Source organism: Phyllostomus discolor, chromosome 6 (assembly GCF_004126475.2).
Source record: "Phyllostomus discolor isolate MPI-MPIP mPhyDis1 chromosome 6, mPhyDis1.pri.v3, whole genome shotgun sequence".
Taxonomy (NCBI): Eukaryota; Metazoa; Chordata; class Mammalia; order Chiroptera; family Phyllostomidae; genus Phyllostomus; species Phyllostomus discolor.
The window spans coordinates 78,772,622-78,790,938 of NC_040908.2; the positions used below are offsets into that span (position 1 = coordinate 78,772,622).

General features: G+C 39.4%; 1 protein-coding gene across 1 annotated transcript; it reads right to left on the reverse strand.

Annotated features, from left to right (window-relative positions):
- Positions 1-16,902: 16,902 nt before the first annotated feature.
- LOC114498764 (40S ribosomal protein S14-like) lies at positions 16,903-17,453 on the reverse strand. The gene has a single exon (XM_036028445.1). It carries the CDS (start codon positions 17,396-17,398, stop codon positions 16,943-16,945), a length of 456 nt encoding a protein of 151 aa, XP_035884338.1. The 5' UTR covers positions 17,399-17,453; the 3' UTR covers positions 16,903-16,942.
- Between the last annotated feature and the right edge of the window lie 864 nt (positions 17,454-18,317).

The window sequence follows — 18,317 nt, forward strand, 5'->3', positions numbered from 1 at the left end:
CTGTTTTATGGTAATCTGCATTCTTTCATCTAAATTTCGTCCAAAATCCACCAGTTCCGTGAGCTTTCTGATCACCAGTGTTTTGAACTGCGCATCTGATAGACTGGCTAATTCTTGGTCGCTCAAAAGGATGAGTCCTGGGGGACTGATCTGCTCTGTTGAAAACATACTTTTTTTCCCCCTGTCTCTCCTTTTTTTTTTTCCGGTCTGGTTGCTCTTGTTACGGTGGGGGGCCGATCTAATGTAAATTCTTGAATGTGGCCTCAAAGTGTTACACAGCTGGCCCCTGCCCACCTCTGCTTTCCTCTGCAGTTACTCCCCATCCTCCTCTTCCACTGATCTTTCCTTGGGTCCATCTATATGCACCACACTTTTCCAAATCACTGTTCCTCTGGCTTCTTCTCATCCTTCATAACTCAGCCTCAGACTTACATCCTCCCAGACTAAAATAGGTTGTCCTTTCACAACATTTTGCCAAAATGTGTAAATAGACTGTATGTTCATTGACAGTAGGGTCCAATCAGCCTTTTGACTGCAGCTTTTTCAGTACTCATTCATCACAGTGTCTGGCACATAGTAAGCACTCAATAAATACTTGATGAACATAGCAAGAGGGTCTCCTACTTTGGGCCTATGCTTTCAAGGACACTGCTTTGCTCTTCCCTGTGGAAAGGAGAGAAATATGCCCACCAGGAACCTTCTCCCCTAAACTGGGATCCTGTAATTCCTTTTCTAACTACCCCCAGCTCTCTTCCAAGGGCCTGTATGGGTCTCCTCCCAGGGCCCCATCACCCAAAGGACAGACCGAATCGCCCATGTGTGCATCTCTAGACATAAAAGGTGGCCAAGGTGATTAAAGTTTCGTGTATAATGGAACTTGGATGTGTTGGCTGAAGTGTACACAGGCTTGCCTGTGAGATGGAGGTGTGGGATTAGAAGAAATAAACCAGACCTCCCTGCTCCTCCACATTCTGTCAAGAAACTCTGAGCAGTCCAAGAATTCTAAAATAGAGCTAGGTGTTCCTGATTGTCCTGAAGGTATATTTGTCACGGTAGAAGGAAAAATCCTATTTTATATAATGGTCTATTAGCTTGACTTATAACTTTTAAATATTGGATATATGGTTTATGGGCCTCCATCTACACTCTTGCCCTGGGCCTGGCTGAATGGATGGACATGAACTTCCTGGGGCTGAGCTCTCCTTCCTATGGATAGGTTGTGGAGACATGCAGACCCTTAGAGCTTAAGTTTCCACTAAAACTTAACCCTAAAATTGTTGAAACCTTGATAGGAATAGAGAGGAGCTGGCCTTAATTTATTTTCATTCTAGGAAAACTGCTTAAGGAGATTATAAGTTATGCAAATAATACAGAGGACAGCTCCTCCTCTAAAACAGACATGCATATGGTTCTAGGGCACAGGAGCACTACTTCTCTGGTCAAGTAATGGAAAGAGCCTGTATCACTATTTGTTTGTTTGTTTGTTTGTTTACTTACTTATTTTTTATTGTTATTCAAGTACAGTTATTGCCATTTTCTCTCCACCACTCCCATAATCCAAGCCATCCCCACCCCCCATCATGGATCTCACACCTGAAAACCTCTTTCCCTCTTCCCCATACTATCCCCTCCTACATTCCCTCTGGTTGTTGTCAGTTTGTTCTTAATTTCAATGTCTCTGGTTATATTTTACTTGTTTGTTTGTTTGTTTGTTTGTTTTGTTGATTAGGTTCCACTTATAGGTGAGATATAGTATGTCTTTCACAGTCTGGCTTACTTCACTTAGCATAACACTCTCCAGTTCCATCCATGCTGTCACAAAGGTAGGAGCTCTTTCTTTCTTTCTGCTGTGTAGTATTCCATGGTGTAAATGTACCATTGTTTTTTGATCCATTCATTTACTGATGGACACAGCACTTCAGCACTTGGCTATTGTAAATTGTGCTGCTATGAACATTGGGGTGCATAGGTTCTTTTGGATTGGTGTTTCAAGGTTATTAAGGTATAATCCCAGCAGTGGAATTGCTGGGTTAAAAGGCAGTTCCATTTTTAGTTTCCTGAGGAAAATTCTATATTGTTTTCCACAGTGGCTGCACTAGTTTGCATTCCCACCAACAGTGCACCAGGGTTCCCTTTTCTCCACATCCTCTCCAATACTTGTTGTTTGTCGATTTGTTTATGATGGCCATTCTGACAGTTGTAAAGTGGTATCTCATTGTGGTTTTAATCTGCATCTCCCTGATGGCTAGTGATCTTTTCACTGAGCATCTTTCCATATGTCTCTGGGCCCTCTGTATGTCTTCCTTGGAGAAGTGTCTGTTCAAGTCCTTTGTCCATTTTTTAATTGGGTTGTTTGTCTTCTTGGAGTGGACTTGTATGAATTCTTTATATATTTTGAAGATCAGACAATTGTCAGAGGTATCATTGGCAAATATGTTTTCCCATATGGTTGGTTCTCTTTTCAGTTTAATGCAGTTTTCTTTAGCTGTGCAGAAGCTTTTTATTTTGAGGAAGTCTCATTTGTTTATTCTTTTCATTATGTCCCTTGCCTTAGGGGACATTTTGGTGAAAATATTGCTGTGTGGAATATCTGAGAATTTCCTGCTTATGTTTTCCTCTAGGACTTTTATGGTGTCATGACTTATACTTAAGTCTTTTATCCACCTTGAATTTATTTTTGTGTATGGGGTAAGTTGGTGATCAAGTTTCATTTTTTTGCATGTAGCTGTCCAGATCTCCCAACATCATTTGTTGAAGAGGCTATTTTTGCTCCATTTTATGTTTCTGCCCCCTTTGTCAAATGTTAATTGACCATAGAGGTTTGGGTTTATTTCTGGGCTCTCTATTCTGTTCCATTGGTATATGTGTCTGCTCTTAATGTCAGTGCCAGGCAATTGATTACAGTGGCCTTGAAATACAGTTTGATATCAGTTATTGTGATCCTTCCTACTTTGTTCTTCTTTCTCAAAATTGCTGCAGCTATTCAGGGTTGTTTATGGTTACATATAAATTTTTGAAATGTTTGTTCTATATCTGTGAAATATGCCATTGGTACTTTAATAGGTATTGTGTTGACTGTATAAATTGCTTTGGGTAGTATGGACATTTTGATGATATTAATTATTCCAATCCATGAACATGGTACATGCTTCCATTTTTTGTGTCTTCCTTAATTTCTTTCTTTAGTGTTGTTTAGTTTTTTGAGTACAGGTCTTTTACCTCCTTGGTGAGGTTTATTCCTAAGTACTTTATTTTTCTTGTTGCTATATCAAATGGGATCCCCCCCCCTTATTTCTGATTCTGATATTTCATTGTTGGTATACAAAAATGACTTTGATTTCTGAATACTGACTATGTTATGTATCTTGCTGCTTTGCCAAGTTCACTTATCGAGCAGATTTTTGGTGGAGTCTATAAAATTTTCTATGTACATTATCATGTCAACTGCAAACAATGACATTTTTGCTTCCTCTTTTCCAATTTGGATGCCTTTTATTTCTTTTCCTTGTTTGATTGCTATGGCTAGGACTTCCAATACTATGTTGAATAGAAGTGGTGAAAGTGGACAACCTTGTCTTGTTCTTGATGTTGGCGGGAAAGCTTTTAGTTTTTGCCCATTGAGTATGATGTTGGCTTAGGTCTCTCATTTACGGCCTTTATTTGGTTGAGAGATCCTCCCTCTATCCTCACTTTGCTTTGTGTTTTTATCATAACTGGATGCTGTACCTTATCAAATGCTTTTTCTACATCTATTGATATGAACATGTGATTTTTGTGTTTCCTTTTGTTTATGTGATGTATTACATTTATTGATTTGTGAATATTGTACCATCCTTGCATCCTTGGGATGAATCCCATTTGGTCATGGTGTATGATCTTTTTAATGTATTTCTGAATGTGGTTTGCCAATATTTTGTTGAGGATATTAGCATTTATGCTCATTGGCAACATTGGCCTGAAGTTTTCTTTCTTTGTTGTGTCTTTATCTGGTTTTGGAATTAGGATGATGCTAGCTTCATAAAAAGAGTTTGAGAGTCTTCCATCTTCTAGGATTTTTTGGAATAGTCTGTGAAGGATAGGGGTTACCTCTTCCTTAAATGTTTTGTAAAATTCTCCTGTGAAACCATCTGGTCCAGGGCTTTGTGTTCTGAGGGTTTTTTGATTACTGCTTCAATTTCATCAGCTGTTATTGGTCTGTTCAGTCTTTCTGTTTCTTCCTCATTCAGTTTTGGAAGATCATATTTTTCTAGAATTTGTGTATTTCATCTAGGCTTTCAAATTTCTTGGCATATAATTCTTTGTATTGATTTCTTACAAGCATTTGTATTTCTGTGGTATGAGTTGTAATCTATCCCCTTTCATTTATGATTGTGTTTATTTGGGTTCTCTCTCTTTTTTTCTTGATAAGTCTTCTTAAAGGCTTGTCAATTTTGTTTATCTCTTCAAAGAACCAGCTCCTGAATTTATTGATTCTTAGAATTGTGCTTTTAGTCTCTATGTTTAATTCTGCTCTGATCTTAGTTATTTCCTTCCTGCAGCTTGCTCTGGACTTTGTTGTTGTTCCTCTAGTTCTTGTAGATGTAGGGTTAGGTTGTTTATCTGAAATATTTCTTTTTTAAGTAGACCTGTATCACTGTGAACTTTCCTCTCAGGATTGCTTTTGCTGCGTTCCATAAGTTTTGGACTGTCATGAATTTATTTTCATTTGTTTACAGAAACCTTTTGATTTCTTCCTTGATCTCCTTCTTGACCCATTCATTGTTTAATAGCATGCTATTCAATCTCCATGAATTTGAGTACTTTTTTTTTTTCCTTGAGGCTGGTTTCTAGTTTCAGTTCCTTGTGGTCAGAGAAAATGTTTGATATGATTTCAATTTTTTTGAATTTGTTGAGGCTTGTTTTGTGTCCTATCATGTGGTCTAGCTTTGAAAATGTTCCATGTGCATTTGAAAAGAATGTGTATCCTTTGCTTCTTTGGGATGAAAGGTTCTATATATATATCAGTTAAGTCCATTTGATCTAGAACATTGTTCAATGCGACAATATCTTTGTTGATATTTTGGGGGGAAGATCTATCCATTTTTGACAGCGAGGTGTTAAAATCCCCTACTGTAATTTTGTTACTGTCAATGTTTTTCTTGATGTCCTCCAAGGTTTTCCTTATATATTTGGGTGCTCCTATGTTGGGTGCATATATGTTTAGGTCTTCTTGATGGATTTTTCCCTTGAGTATTATGAAGTGACCTTCTGGGTCTCTTTTTATGGCCCTTGTTCTGAAATCTATTTTGTCTGATATGAGTATTGTTATGCCAGCTTTTTTTTCCCCCTGTCCATTTGCTTGGAATATTTTTTCCAACCCTTCACTTTCAGTCTGTGTAGGTCTTTTGTTCTGAGGTGGGTCTCTTATAGGCAGCATATGTGTGGATCATGATTTCTTATCCATTCAACTATTCTATGTCTTTTGATTAGAGCATTTAATCCATTTACATTTAAGGTTATTATTGATAGGTACTTATTTATTTCTTTGTTTTGTTTTGTTTTTACTGTTGATTCCCTGTGGAGTTTTCTTTATTTCACTTAGTTTTTTTAGTGTAGCATTCATTTCTTCCCTTACACTTATTTTTTAAAGATTTTATTTATTTATTTTTAGAGAGGGAAGGGAGGGAGATAGAGAGAGAGAGAGAGAGAAACACCAATGTGCGGTTGCTGGGGGTTATGGCCTGCAACCCAGGCATGTACCCTGACTGGGAATCGAACCTGGGACACTGTGGTTCCCAGCCCGCGCTCAATCCACTGAGCTACGCCAGCCAGGGCGGTACTTATTCATTTCCATTTTACTTCCTTCGTACCTGTGTTCCTCTCTCTCTCTCACTCTTTTTCTTCCTTTTTTTTCTTAAGGCAGTCGTTTTAACATACCTTGCAGTGCTGGTTTGATTGAGGTGTACTTTTTGAGCCTTCTTTTGTCTGGGAAACTCCTTATTTCACCTTCCATTTATTTGAGAGCCTTGCTGGGTCAAGTAGTCTTGGTTGCAGGCCTTTGCTTTTCATTATTAGGAGTATTTCTCGCCATTCCCTTGTGGCTTGTAGTGTTGCCATTGAGAAGTTAGCTGCTAGCTTTATTGGGGCTCCCTTGTATGTTACTTTATGTTTCTTCCTTGCTGCCTTTAAGATTCTCTCTTTGTCTTGGAATTTTGCCAGTTTAGTTATGATATGTCTTGAAGTGAGCTCCTTTGGGTTCCTCTTGATTGGGACCCTCTGTGCTTCCTGAACTTGTGTAACTTTTTCACTCATCAAATTAGGGAAGTTTTCCATTATCACTTTTTCAAACAGGTTTTCTATCCCTTGCTCCTCTTCTTCTCCTTCTGGTATCCCTATTATACAGGTATTATTATGTTTCATGTTGTGCTGCAGTTTCCTTAATACCTCTTCATTCTTTTTTAGTATTTTTTTCCTTTTCTTGCTCTTCCTGAGAGTTTTTTTTCCTACCTTGTCCTCCAGCTTGCTGATTGAATCCTCTGCTTCATCTAGCCTGCTTTTGATTCCTTCTACTGTGTTCTTCAATTCAGAAATTGTGTTTTTCATTTCCCCTTGCTGTTGCTGATAGTTTCTATTTCCTTTTTCATGTTGATGTAGTTTGCAGTAAGTTCTTCATAGTTTCTCTGTCATTTTTGGTAATTCTCAGTGAGCTTCTTGAGCTTCCTTATAATCATTACTTTGAACTCAGTATCTGATCATTGACTTGCCTCTATTTCATTTAGCATTCTTTCTGAGGCTTCCTCCTTCCCTTTCATTTGGGGTTTGTTTGTCTTCCATTATTTGTGAGACTCTTCTTGTTAGCCTGTGATTCTTAAATTTATCTGTTCTGACTCCCTGAGTTTGTGGTGTGAACTTCTATGATAGAAGACCTGTGAGATTCAGTGGTTCAGTCTCCTTGATCTCCTGAACTTGCTGCTCTTGGGATGCTGTTTATGTTGGTTCTCTGGATGTAATTGGGTTTTCATTGTTGTTGGGTTATTCTTTGGTGGGTCCTTCCCTCCAACCGGTTGAGTGTCCCTGCCCACCATGTCTTGAATGCTATTGTGCAGGTGCGGACAGGTTGTGCTGAAGGTGATTCTTCTGTCTGTCTGAGGTTATAATGCTTCTCTTTTGCTATTGTCCAGTTGTTTGTTCTGTGTAATTTCTTCACAATCTAGTTGTAATTCCAGATTGGTCCTCAGAGGGGGTTAGTGTGGCTTCCACTCACTCCTCTGCCATCTTGCTGGAAACCAGCTATTTAAACTTTTCAAACCAGATTATTAGTAGAGAGGAAGTACTGCATGCCTCTTATCTATTCTCCTTGCCTTTCCTGAGAATCCAGGTAGGGGCTGGACCAAAGAGTTTAACAGCTCTGTCTTTTCCCACCCCTCCTCCAAGTAAGTATCCTGCCTGTCTGCCCCATTTCAATGGTGACACTTCTATTGATGTTTCTTTAAAAAATATTTTATTTATTTATTTTTAGAGAGAGGGCAAGGGAAAGAGAAAGAAAGGGAGAGGAACATCAATGTGTGATTGCCTCTCACATGCCCCTTACTGGAGACCTGGCCCACAACCCAGGCATGTGCCCTCACTGGGAATCAGTCTGGTGACCCTTTGGTTCACAAGCCCCCACTCAATTAACTGGGTTACGGGAGCCAGTGTCTACTGATGTTTCTTAACATTATGTTATAAATTGTTGATTCATATTCAGCTAGTGGTTGACCTAAATCACCAGATCTTTTTCATATAATCTGCTGTCAGGCCATTTCTTCTGAGCTTAAATTTGGGTACAGGTGCAACCCATTAAAAAGAAAGCAAAATGTTAATACAGGACATTCCATATTTAACTTTTTTGATTCTCTGGTCTGACAGCAGAGAAATAATGTAAATTATTATCTGTCACCTTTTGTAATAACCTCCTTCCCAGCTTATATTATCAGCAAAACTAATGAGTATTAATTACTTTGTAGTTAATGAAAATTACAAAAAAGCCATAAGTAGCTAATGAAATATGAAGTAGGATAAAACAGTGGCATAACATTACAGCAGGTGTTTTCAAAGTGTGGCCTGGCACTCCTGGGGTTCCCTGAGACCCTTTCAGAGGGTTTGTGAGATCAAAACTATTTTCATAATAATATCACAAGTGAACTATGGGATTATCCAGAGGCTACATGATGCCTGATATTGCAACCAACTATGCAGAAGCAGTTATGAGAATCTAGCTGTCTTCTATGAGCCAGACATTAAAGAAATTTGCAAAAATATAAAACAAAGCCACTCTTTTCTCACGTTTTTTCCCTATTGGAAAGTATAGTTATTTTCATAAAAAGGTCATGTTAATATGCAATAGGTTTATCATTGTTATTTTAAGAGCAATTTATAAATAAAACATTTAACATTTTATTTATTGAATTTCTGATACAATAAATATGAGTAGATATAATCTACAGTAACAAAAGTTCTTGAGGGTCCTCAATAATTTTTAAGAGTATCAAACTCATTCCTCTGAGTTTGAGGCCACAACGTTCAAGAACAACATTAAAGATATTGTTCCAGGCTGATACCTAGCCCTTAACCTATGAGTTGTCATAAGTACTATGAAAATTGTTTTCAGAATTTCTCTAGCTCTTCTCTTCCAAGGTAGAGGCTGTACAGCAGGACAGATATTGGAGGTAAAAGGGCTCTAATTCTCACTCTGTCACTAACTAGCTGTGTGATCCAGAAACTCTGCTTAGTGCACCCATAATAATATTCAGCACAATTGAAAAAAAATTAAACTTATTTATTTATTTTTAGACAGAGTGGAAGGGAGAAAGAGAGGGGAAGAAACCTTAATGTGTGGTTGCCTCTCACATGCCCCACACTGGGGACCTGGCCCACAACCCAGGCATGTGCCCTCACTGGGAATGGAACCAGCAACCCTTTGATTCACAGGCCAGCGCTCAATCCACTGAACCACACCAGCCAGGGCACAATTGAAAATTTTATTCCTCCCATTTTGATCTAACACCTTTTGGATCTATTCTCATACATATTTTCTGGGTTTCTGTCAATATGCATTGACATTTGAAGGGTCTTGATGAAAGGTCAAGAGAGTCACTTGTACTATTCTTATAATTTTCAGTAAGGGTGAAATCATGTCAAAGCAGAAAGTGAAACAATATATGTATAATCTGACCAACTCTCAATATTCTTTTGGTATGTACGGTGCTTCCTCATGGGTCATACTGGGACTGTTACTTGAGTCTGGTTATAGATTTGAAGGAGGTGGTAGGGTTAGGTTTTTAGGAAGATCAGCAGTGTGCAACTACTTCAGAGGAGGCTATTACAGGCTCTTCAAGGAAGAGAAGATTAACTTCACTTTTACTGTCAAAGGAGGGTCAGCAGAATTAAAAGTATAAGATCTTCAGCTTCATTAAAATTTGTCCATATGTCCCCATACTAAGAGTCAAAGTCTTATTGCTTCCCAATCAATGTCTTATTTTTGACATGAGATTCTGCTAGGTTTTGAATTCAGTTTGTATTGAATTCTATTTCCTGTAAGTAAAAATTTAGGGTTTGGTTATTGGAAATCTTAACCTAGAGGCTACAAAAGATAAAAGCTTCTTTTCTGGCAGTTATAGAAGTTTTTTTGGTCTCTTTACCAGATCTTGAGCTGGGAATTTAAAGCCTTAAGCTCATCCCTCCTTCTCCAAACTCTCAAGCATACTTAGAAGCAACGAAAAATCACAAATCCCATTATATTCCTATTTCTAATAAAATGTTCTATGGCATCAAATATTTGGTTACTCAGAGGTTTGCCTCCTATGAACATTTATCATAGTGACTACAAGTGAGAATTTAAGTGACTGTTTTGCCACCATATTCTGTAGAACACCAACATCCCCTTTATATTAATAATCACTAATGCATCTAAATGTAATCAGATCAGAGTACCAATTTCAGATTTCTATCCTTAAGATTTCTCTGAGACCACAGCCAGTACCAATAAGTGAATCTTTTAGAGAAGCAGGACCACTATGAATTATGAAATAAGTAGTTTACTAGAGAAATGAGATCTTACATAGTTTGGGAAGGAGTTAAGAAACTGAAGAACCAGCAAAGAAGTCAGAGTGTCCAAAAAAAAGAGAAAGAGTGAACAATGTGGGAAGTTACTCATCTAGTTAACACCAGACTGTGATGGGAAAGCTTATGAAGCTGCCACCTCGTGGGTCCAACCACAAAGTGTCTAAAGGTGGGCCTGGGGCCACTGTGTGTCAACAGGTTCAGAAATTATGAAGGGTTTCTGGACCCTGATCAGAGCAAAGCAAGACAAGCTGGAGCTCCCTAACTCTTCTGTTTCCAACTGTTACCACATCAACTGCAATGACCTTCAGAGAAAAATACTTACTGCTTCATTTCTGCTTTCCAAATCTCATGTACATTCCTCTTTTGACAAACTTTAACCCAAAACTATCCAGGGAAGGGGATTCCAGCAAACTTCACCAAGTTCTCATATTATAAACCACCACAGTAATGTGTAATATGTGAAACTGGACTGGATGCTGGATTGGGGAAAAATTGAAATGATTTTTTCTGTAAACTTTAATTAGATGACTAAAAAACTAATGTTAATTTTTATGGTTGATAGTAGCATTGTGGTTATGTAAGAGAATACAATTCTTATGAGTTATGTGCTTAAATATTTAGCAGTGAAGTTTCAAATGGCTTAACATTTTATGTCTTTGTTATTTACTAAGTGAATATGGTAAAATATTAATTGTTGAATATAGGTGGTGGATACACAGATTTTTCAACTTTTCTGTATGTTTGAAACTTTTACTAATAAAATAATAGGAAAAATAAGAGACTGTTCTTGATTATTACCTCCCCTGAGAGGCTTTCCTGCCTACCTTCTCTATTGTTCTCCAAGTTGGTTATGATTGTCCTTTCACTGTGCAAGCACCCAAGTATATCTATGAGATATTTATTATATTCTATTTTAATTTCTTGTTTTCTCATCTTTCTTCTCCTCTGAACTTTGACACATAGAGATTGGTAGGAAAGATAGAGTTGTGGAACAAACAACTTACCAAATAGAGAGTTCAAAACAATGGCTATAAGGATGCTCAATAAAATTGGAGGAAGAGCAGATACACTTAGTGAGAACATTAACAAAGAGATAGGAAACTCAAAAGCAGAACTAGAAAACAAGAATCAGTCAGAAATAAAGACTATATTAACAATAAAGAATACAGGGAATCAACAGTAGAGTAGATAAAGCAGAGAATCAAATCAGATTTGGAAGAGAAGGAAGCAGAAAATACCTAATCAGGACAGCAAAAAGAAAAATAACCCCCTAAATGAGAATAGTATAAGGAGCCTCTGCAACAATTTCAAGTTTACCAATGTTCACATCATGGGCGTGCCTGAAGGAGAAAAGAGAGATCAAGGAATTTAAAATCTATGTGAAAAAATAATAATGGAAAGCTTCCCTAACCTGGTGAAGTTAATAGACATACAAGACCAGGAAATGCAGAGTCTTAAACAAGATGAACCCAAAGAGACCCACACCAAGACACATCATAATTAAAATACCAAAGTGAAAGACAAAGAGAGAATCTTAAAAGCAGCAAGAGAAAAGCAGTTAAATTACCTACAAGGGAACTCCCATAAGACTGTCAGCTGATTTCTCAACAGAAACTTTGCAGACCAGAAGAAATTGGCAAGAAGTATTCAAAGTGATGAAAACAAAGTACCATTAACCAAGATTACCCAGCAAAGCTATTATTTAGAGTTGAAGGATAGATAAAAAGCTTCTCAGATAAGAAAAATCTAAAGGAGTTCATCGCCACCAAACTGGTATTACAAGAAATGTTAAAGGGTCTTCTTTAAGGTGGGAGGAGGATAAAGATGGGTGAAAATGGTGAAGGGATTAAGGAGTACAAATTCATAGTTACAGAATAGTCACAGGGATATACAGCATAGGGAACATAGTCAATAATATTGTGATAACTATGTATGGTTTCAGATGGGTACTAGATTTATTGGGTTGATAACTTAATAAGTTATATAACATCTAATTGTTGGGTTGGTACATCTGAAACTAATGTAATATTACATATCAACTGTAATAGAAAAATAAAAAAATATTTAAAGTAAAAAAAAGAGTTTAGAATGTACCATTCCAGAAGTATTTCTCTGCAATTATAAATGCACACACACACACACCACACACACTATAAGTTAGTGTTTGATAAGTTACTCTTTTTTTAACCTAATATATCATGGAGTTTTAGACATCAGTGTATAAGTAGATCTACGTCATTCTTTGCACGGGCTACACAACTCATTGTATAGATGTGTATTTACTTATTTAATTACATTTGCATGACCATGTAGAAAGAGGAGAAATTTCTATGAAACCAGTAGCCTAGAGAAAAAGGGACTTAGCTACTCCAGTAATCAAAGGAGTAACAGTAGCTCAGCCTTGAATTGTGTGTACAAAGGGTAAACTGGCAAGAAAGGGACTTTACCAATGTGTCAGCTTACAGAAAGAATTGCCCTATTCAAGAAACAAAATAGAGAACACAGAAGAGAGTGATCCGCACATGAAACTGAACTGAGCCAATGACAAATGTGAGACTGTGTAAGCACCTAATCTGTGTGCACTGATACCTTCTCACCAAGTTGACCCAGGTGGAGTGCCCTACAGATGCCAACTGCAGATTGCACACAGCCACAACCAGCAGGGAACAAGTGAAAGTGACAAGGGTATAGATCTGGTTCATTTCGGAGGAGAAAGTCCCACAGGTTTCCCATTGACATCAGAAAGTCACACAATCAAGTGTTCATGAAATTTTACCAAAAGGCTGTTTTGAGGGCTCTGTGTCTCATTAATTGGCAACCTCACTGACATTTCCCCATTCATTTCTCACGGACAAAAACAAGCCTGTTTTGTCCTGTAGCCAACACCTCTCTCTGAGAGTCCTCTCCCACTGTAACCCTCCAATCTTATTTCCCTATAAATTTCTAATGCCCACCTGTGTTCCACGCAGATTGTCACTGTTAAACAAAAAGATGATGGACTGCATTGAAACAATTAAAATGGGTTGTACTATCTTGATGGTGTTTACCTATTCCAAAACACAGCACTAACCCATCCCTGTTAATTTACCTTCAATACCATGTTATAAGTGTGTGTTCATGGCTATGTCTGCTGCTAATGACAAATATTCTTTTTTTTTTTTTTAATTAAGGAAACAGGTTCCCAACCTTCTTGGGGCCGAGGGCACTCCTGCTCAGAGCCCTCCTCTCCCATGAAACACAGCACTTCCCTTGCCTCCTAAAAGGCTATAAGTCAAAACCACGCCCAGAAGTTCCCCATATCTGTATCTGTTCTTAAGCCAGCTGCACAAATGGATCTCCATCCTTTCTGGAATGTGCTCTTGTGGGTTTCAGAGTTGCCATCCTCCTGCAGCAGCTCTCTCCTTCAGGATCTGAGGTGTGCTGTTCTCAGCCTCCATGCAGTTCAGTGGTTCAGGAAAACATGTTGTGTTATACTGGATCATGGTAGAGTCCAGGGAGGCACATGTCCCAAGAGAGTGGCTTCTCCTTACATCCTTCAGAGAAGCAGAAGGTTGCAACTCAGCATTCCCAGTCCCAGCTCAGCTCCAAGCCTCTCCCACGAGTCTGCAAGGCTATGCAGGTCCCTGCGGCCCCATCAGTTCTACAGCTGTCTTCTCCAGGCAGACCTCCCCTCTTACTGCTGACCTCCTGGCTCTCTCTCACCTAACCTTCAGCCAGCCCTAATTTAAATTCCTGGCCTGGAACTTCCTATATGATCTCATATCCAGCCCTTCCTGTGGTACGTTAGTGTCCCCTATTTTTGTCAGTTCCCCATTGTCATTTACCCACTTTCAGCTGCCATCTGTAGCCAGGGCAGGAGTTCCCAGTGACACTGGGATATGGGGTGGGCATCTGCCTCCTCCTGGCTATGTCTCAAGTCCTGGCAGGTTCTCACACTTAGGAACACAATTTACTCTGAATGTGCTCTGGGCAGCAGCCCTCTTTCCTTCAGGAAGGCATGTCTATTAGCTTGTCTTCTGCTCTGCAATATGTCTTTTTTTTTTTTCTGGCCAGATTACTTTCATGAGCATTTTTTTTTTTTACTTTTAAAAAATATTTTATTGATTATGTTATTACAGCTGTCCCATTACCCCCCTCCATCCCCCTCCACCCTGCACACCCTCCCCCACCCACATTCCCCCCTCTACTTCATATCCATGTGTCATAAATTCTTTGGCTTCTACATTTCGCGTACTATTCTTGCCCTCCCACTGTCTATTTTCTACTTGCTATCTATGTTACTTATTCTCCATACCTTTTCCTCCTCTCCCCCCTCCCACTTCCCTGTTGATAATCCTCCATGTGATCTCCCTTTCTATGGTTCTGTTCCTGTTCTAGTTGTTTGATTAGTTTACTTTTGTTTTAGATGTGGTTGTTAATTGTGAGTTTGCGGTCCTTTTACTATACATGTTTATGGTCTTCTCTTTCTTAGATAAGTCCCTTTAACATTTCACAAAATAAGGTCTTGGTGATGATGAACTCCCTTAACCTGACCTTATCTGAGAAACGCTTTATCTGTCCTTCCATTCTAAATGAAAGCTTTGCTGGATAGAGCAATCTTGGATGTAGGTCATTGCCTTTGGAATACTTCCTTCCAGCCCCTTCTTGCCTGCAAGGTCACTTTTGAGAAATCAGCTGACAGTCTGGTGGGAACTCCTTTGTAGGTTACTGTCTCCTTATTTCTTGCTGCTTCTAGGATTCTCTCCTTCGTTTTAATCTTGGCTAATGTAATTATAATGTGCCTTGGTGTGTTCCTCCTTGGGTCCAACTTCTTGGGGACTCTCTGAGCTTCCTGGACTTCCTGGGAGTCTATTTCCTTTGCCAGATTGGGGAAGTTCTCCTTTATTATTTGTTCAAATAACTCTTCCACTTGTTGCTCTTCCTCTTCTCCTTCTGGTACCCCTATAATTTGGATGTTGGGACATTTAAAGTTGTCCAGGAGGTTTCTAAGCCTCTCCTCACTTTTTAAAATTCTTATTTCTTCATTCTTTTCTAGTTGAATGTTTCCTTCTTCCTTCTGGTCCACTCCATTGATGTGAGACCCAGTTTCCTTTCCATCACTATTGGTTCCCCGTGTGTTTTTCTTCATTTCACTTATTGTAGCCTTCATTTTTTCATCTAATTTGCAACCAAATCAACCAATTCTGTGAGCTTCCTGATCACCAGTGTTTTGAACTGTGCATCTGATAGGTTGGCTATCTCCTGGTCAGTTAAAAGGATGGGTTCTGGGGCTTTCATTTGTTCTTCTCTTTGAGCCATCTCTCTCTCTCTCTCTCTCTCTCTCTCTCTCTCTCTCTCTCTCTCTTTTTGGTCTGGTTGCACCTGTTATATATAAGGGGCGGAGCCTTAGGTGTTCATCAGGGCGGGGCAACCCATTTCACTGGGTTTTGATACTGTTTGTGGGGGTGGGGTCTGAGAAGGGACAATGGTGCTTGCTCCACTCTCTGCCAATTTCAGCCCCTTCCGCCACTTCCCCCAAGCAAACTGGACCTTTCTGCTGCTGATTCCTGTGTGGGTGGGCTTGTGCACCCCGTGGGTCTTTCCAATGACCTCTCCTGTGAGGCTTGGAGTCTGTTTCGGAACCTCAGCTCCCACAGGTGTTTTCAATCAGTGCTCCAAGGCTCTATTTCCCAGCGATGGGATCCTGGGTTGCATGCAGTGCCTTGCTTCACAATTGCCACCTTGCTGGGTCTGCCAGTTGCCACCCAGTGCCTGGGGTTTGCCAGCTGCCGCTGTTTGCCAGCTGCTGCTTGCATGCCCAGGGTCTGCCTGCTGCAGTCTTAAGCACCCAGTCCCAATGCTCTTTGTGCCCCACAACTCCTCTCCGCCCGGCTTCCCGACTCTGCCCCTCCTACCGATCTGGATGAACGTGTCTATTTTAACTCCTTGGTTGTCCGACTTCCATACAGTTCAATTTTCTGTCAGTTCTGGTTGTTATCCTGTTTCTAAATTATTGTTGTCCCTATCTTGGTTGTGTGAGGAGGCACAGTGTGTCTCCCTATGCCTCCATCTTGGCTGGAAGTCCTAATGGCAAATATTCTTGCAAATTAAATATTAATAAGTTTAAGTGCGAAATTTACTTTATAGAAAATCAGTGAGTTGTGATCAAAGAAACAAATTTTGATGGCAAAGTAAATCTCTAATTTGGCAATATTGATCTGGGATTCTGTGGAGTACTGGGAGATTGTATGTTCTAATACTACTCAATAATGTTTGTTGGTGTTTTTTAGTATTTGAATATTCACTGTGGGTTGGTTATCGTCATTGTAATTTGTTTATCTCGTTTTATTTTTAAATCCTTACATAAGGATACATTTATTGATTCTTTTAGAGAGAGAAGAAGAAAGAAAGACAGAGAGCATTGATGTGAGAAACATCGATGAGTTGCCTCAACCAGGGACCAAACCTGCAGGCTAGGTATGTGCCCTGACCAGGAATAGAACCTGTGACCTTTGGGTTATGGGACAACATACCAACCAACTGAACCACAACAGCCAGGGCTCATTTGTAAATATTTTAACAGAACAAATGCAAACAGAGGAGATGTGAATGTTGTAGAATACACTGACATGAGATGAAAAAATTGATTTAAAATCAGAACTTGCGAAAGCAATACCAATTTCAACAGTAAAACAAAAAAAAGCAAGCAGACAAAATATTTTCATTGTTAAAAGGGAAATGAGCTTGTATGAAGCAACATTTCCTCTAATGCGTAATTTACTTTTGGATGTATTTTTAGCAATTTTACTGACATTAATGAAAATATTTTTTTTTTTTAGTTGACACGAAGGCTATTTATTAACAATTTGAGGACTCCTGTTCACGGACGGCGACCACGGCGACCTCCCTTCCTGCAGGTGCTGTCGGAGGGGATGGGGGTGACATCCTCAATCTGTCCAATCTTCATTCCCGAGCGGGCAAGTGCTCTGAGAGCTGACTGGGCCCCTGGTCCAGGAGTCTTGGTCCAATTGCCTCCTGTGGCCCAGAGCTTGATGTGGAGAGCGGTGATACCCAGCTCCTTGCACCTCTGGGCCACATCCTGGGCAGCCAACATGGCAGCGTAGGGAGAAGACTCATCTCTGTCAGCCTTTACCTTCATCCCACCAGTCACACGGCAGATGGTTTCCTTGCCAGAGAGATCAGTGACATGGACAAAAGTGTCATTGAAGGATGCAAAGATGTGGCAGACACCAAATACATTTTCTCCTTCAGCCACCTGAGGTCCGAGGCTGATGGCCTGTTCCTCCTTCTTTTCTTTCCCCTTGCAAGGTGCCATTTCTGCTTGTTGAGTCCAGACTCCGCCACCGGAAAGAAAGAGTGGGAGAAGGCGGAGCCAAAAAATTTCTTTTATATCTAGAATATCTGTCACAAAAACAAAGATAAAGACTATTATATAGGGCAATTAATGCTCTGTGTTTAAAATTTTAATTTTGAGAATGCTAACTTTTAAATACTAAATATTGGTAGCAATATCAATTTTAAACTGACTTGCTTTTTAAAAAAGATTTTATTTATTTTTAGAGAGGAGAAGAAGGGAGAAAGAGAGGGAGAGGAAACATCAGTGTGGGATTGCCTCTTGAGCACCCCCTACTGGGGACCTGGCACACAACCCAGGCATGTGCCCTGACTGGGAATAGAACTGGCAACCTTTTGGTTTGCAGGCTAGCACTCAGTCCACTGATCCACATGAGCCAGGGCTAAACTGATTTTCATTTGCCATTTATTTTGTGTTAACTTTTTTCTGGTTAACTTAATTGAGTAATTTATTTTAACTTAAATTTATCAGGGTGACATTGGTTAATAGTATCACATAAGATTCAAGTATACAGTTCTCTGATACATGATCTGTATATTGCATTGTGTGTTGTGTTAACTTTTTAAATTATATTTCATTGATTATGCTATTACAATTGTCCTAATTCCCACCCCCATGCTCTTTCCACCCAGCACCCCTATTACCTTAGGCAGTTCTCCCACCATTGTTCATGTTCTTTGGCTACTCCATTTCCTATATTGTACTTTATATCACCATGGCTATTCTGTAACTACCTATTTGTACTTCTGAATCCCCTCACCTCTTCTCACTTTACCAACCCCCCCCACCATCAGACAGCCATCAAATAGTTCTCCATATCCATGATTTTGTCTCTGTTCTTCTTGTTTCCTTAGATTGATTTTTTAGATTCAATTGTTGA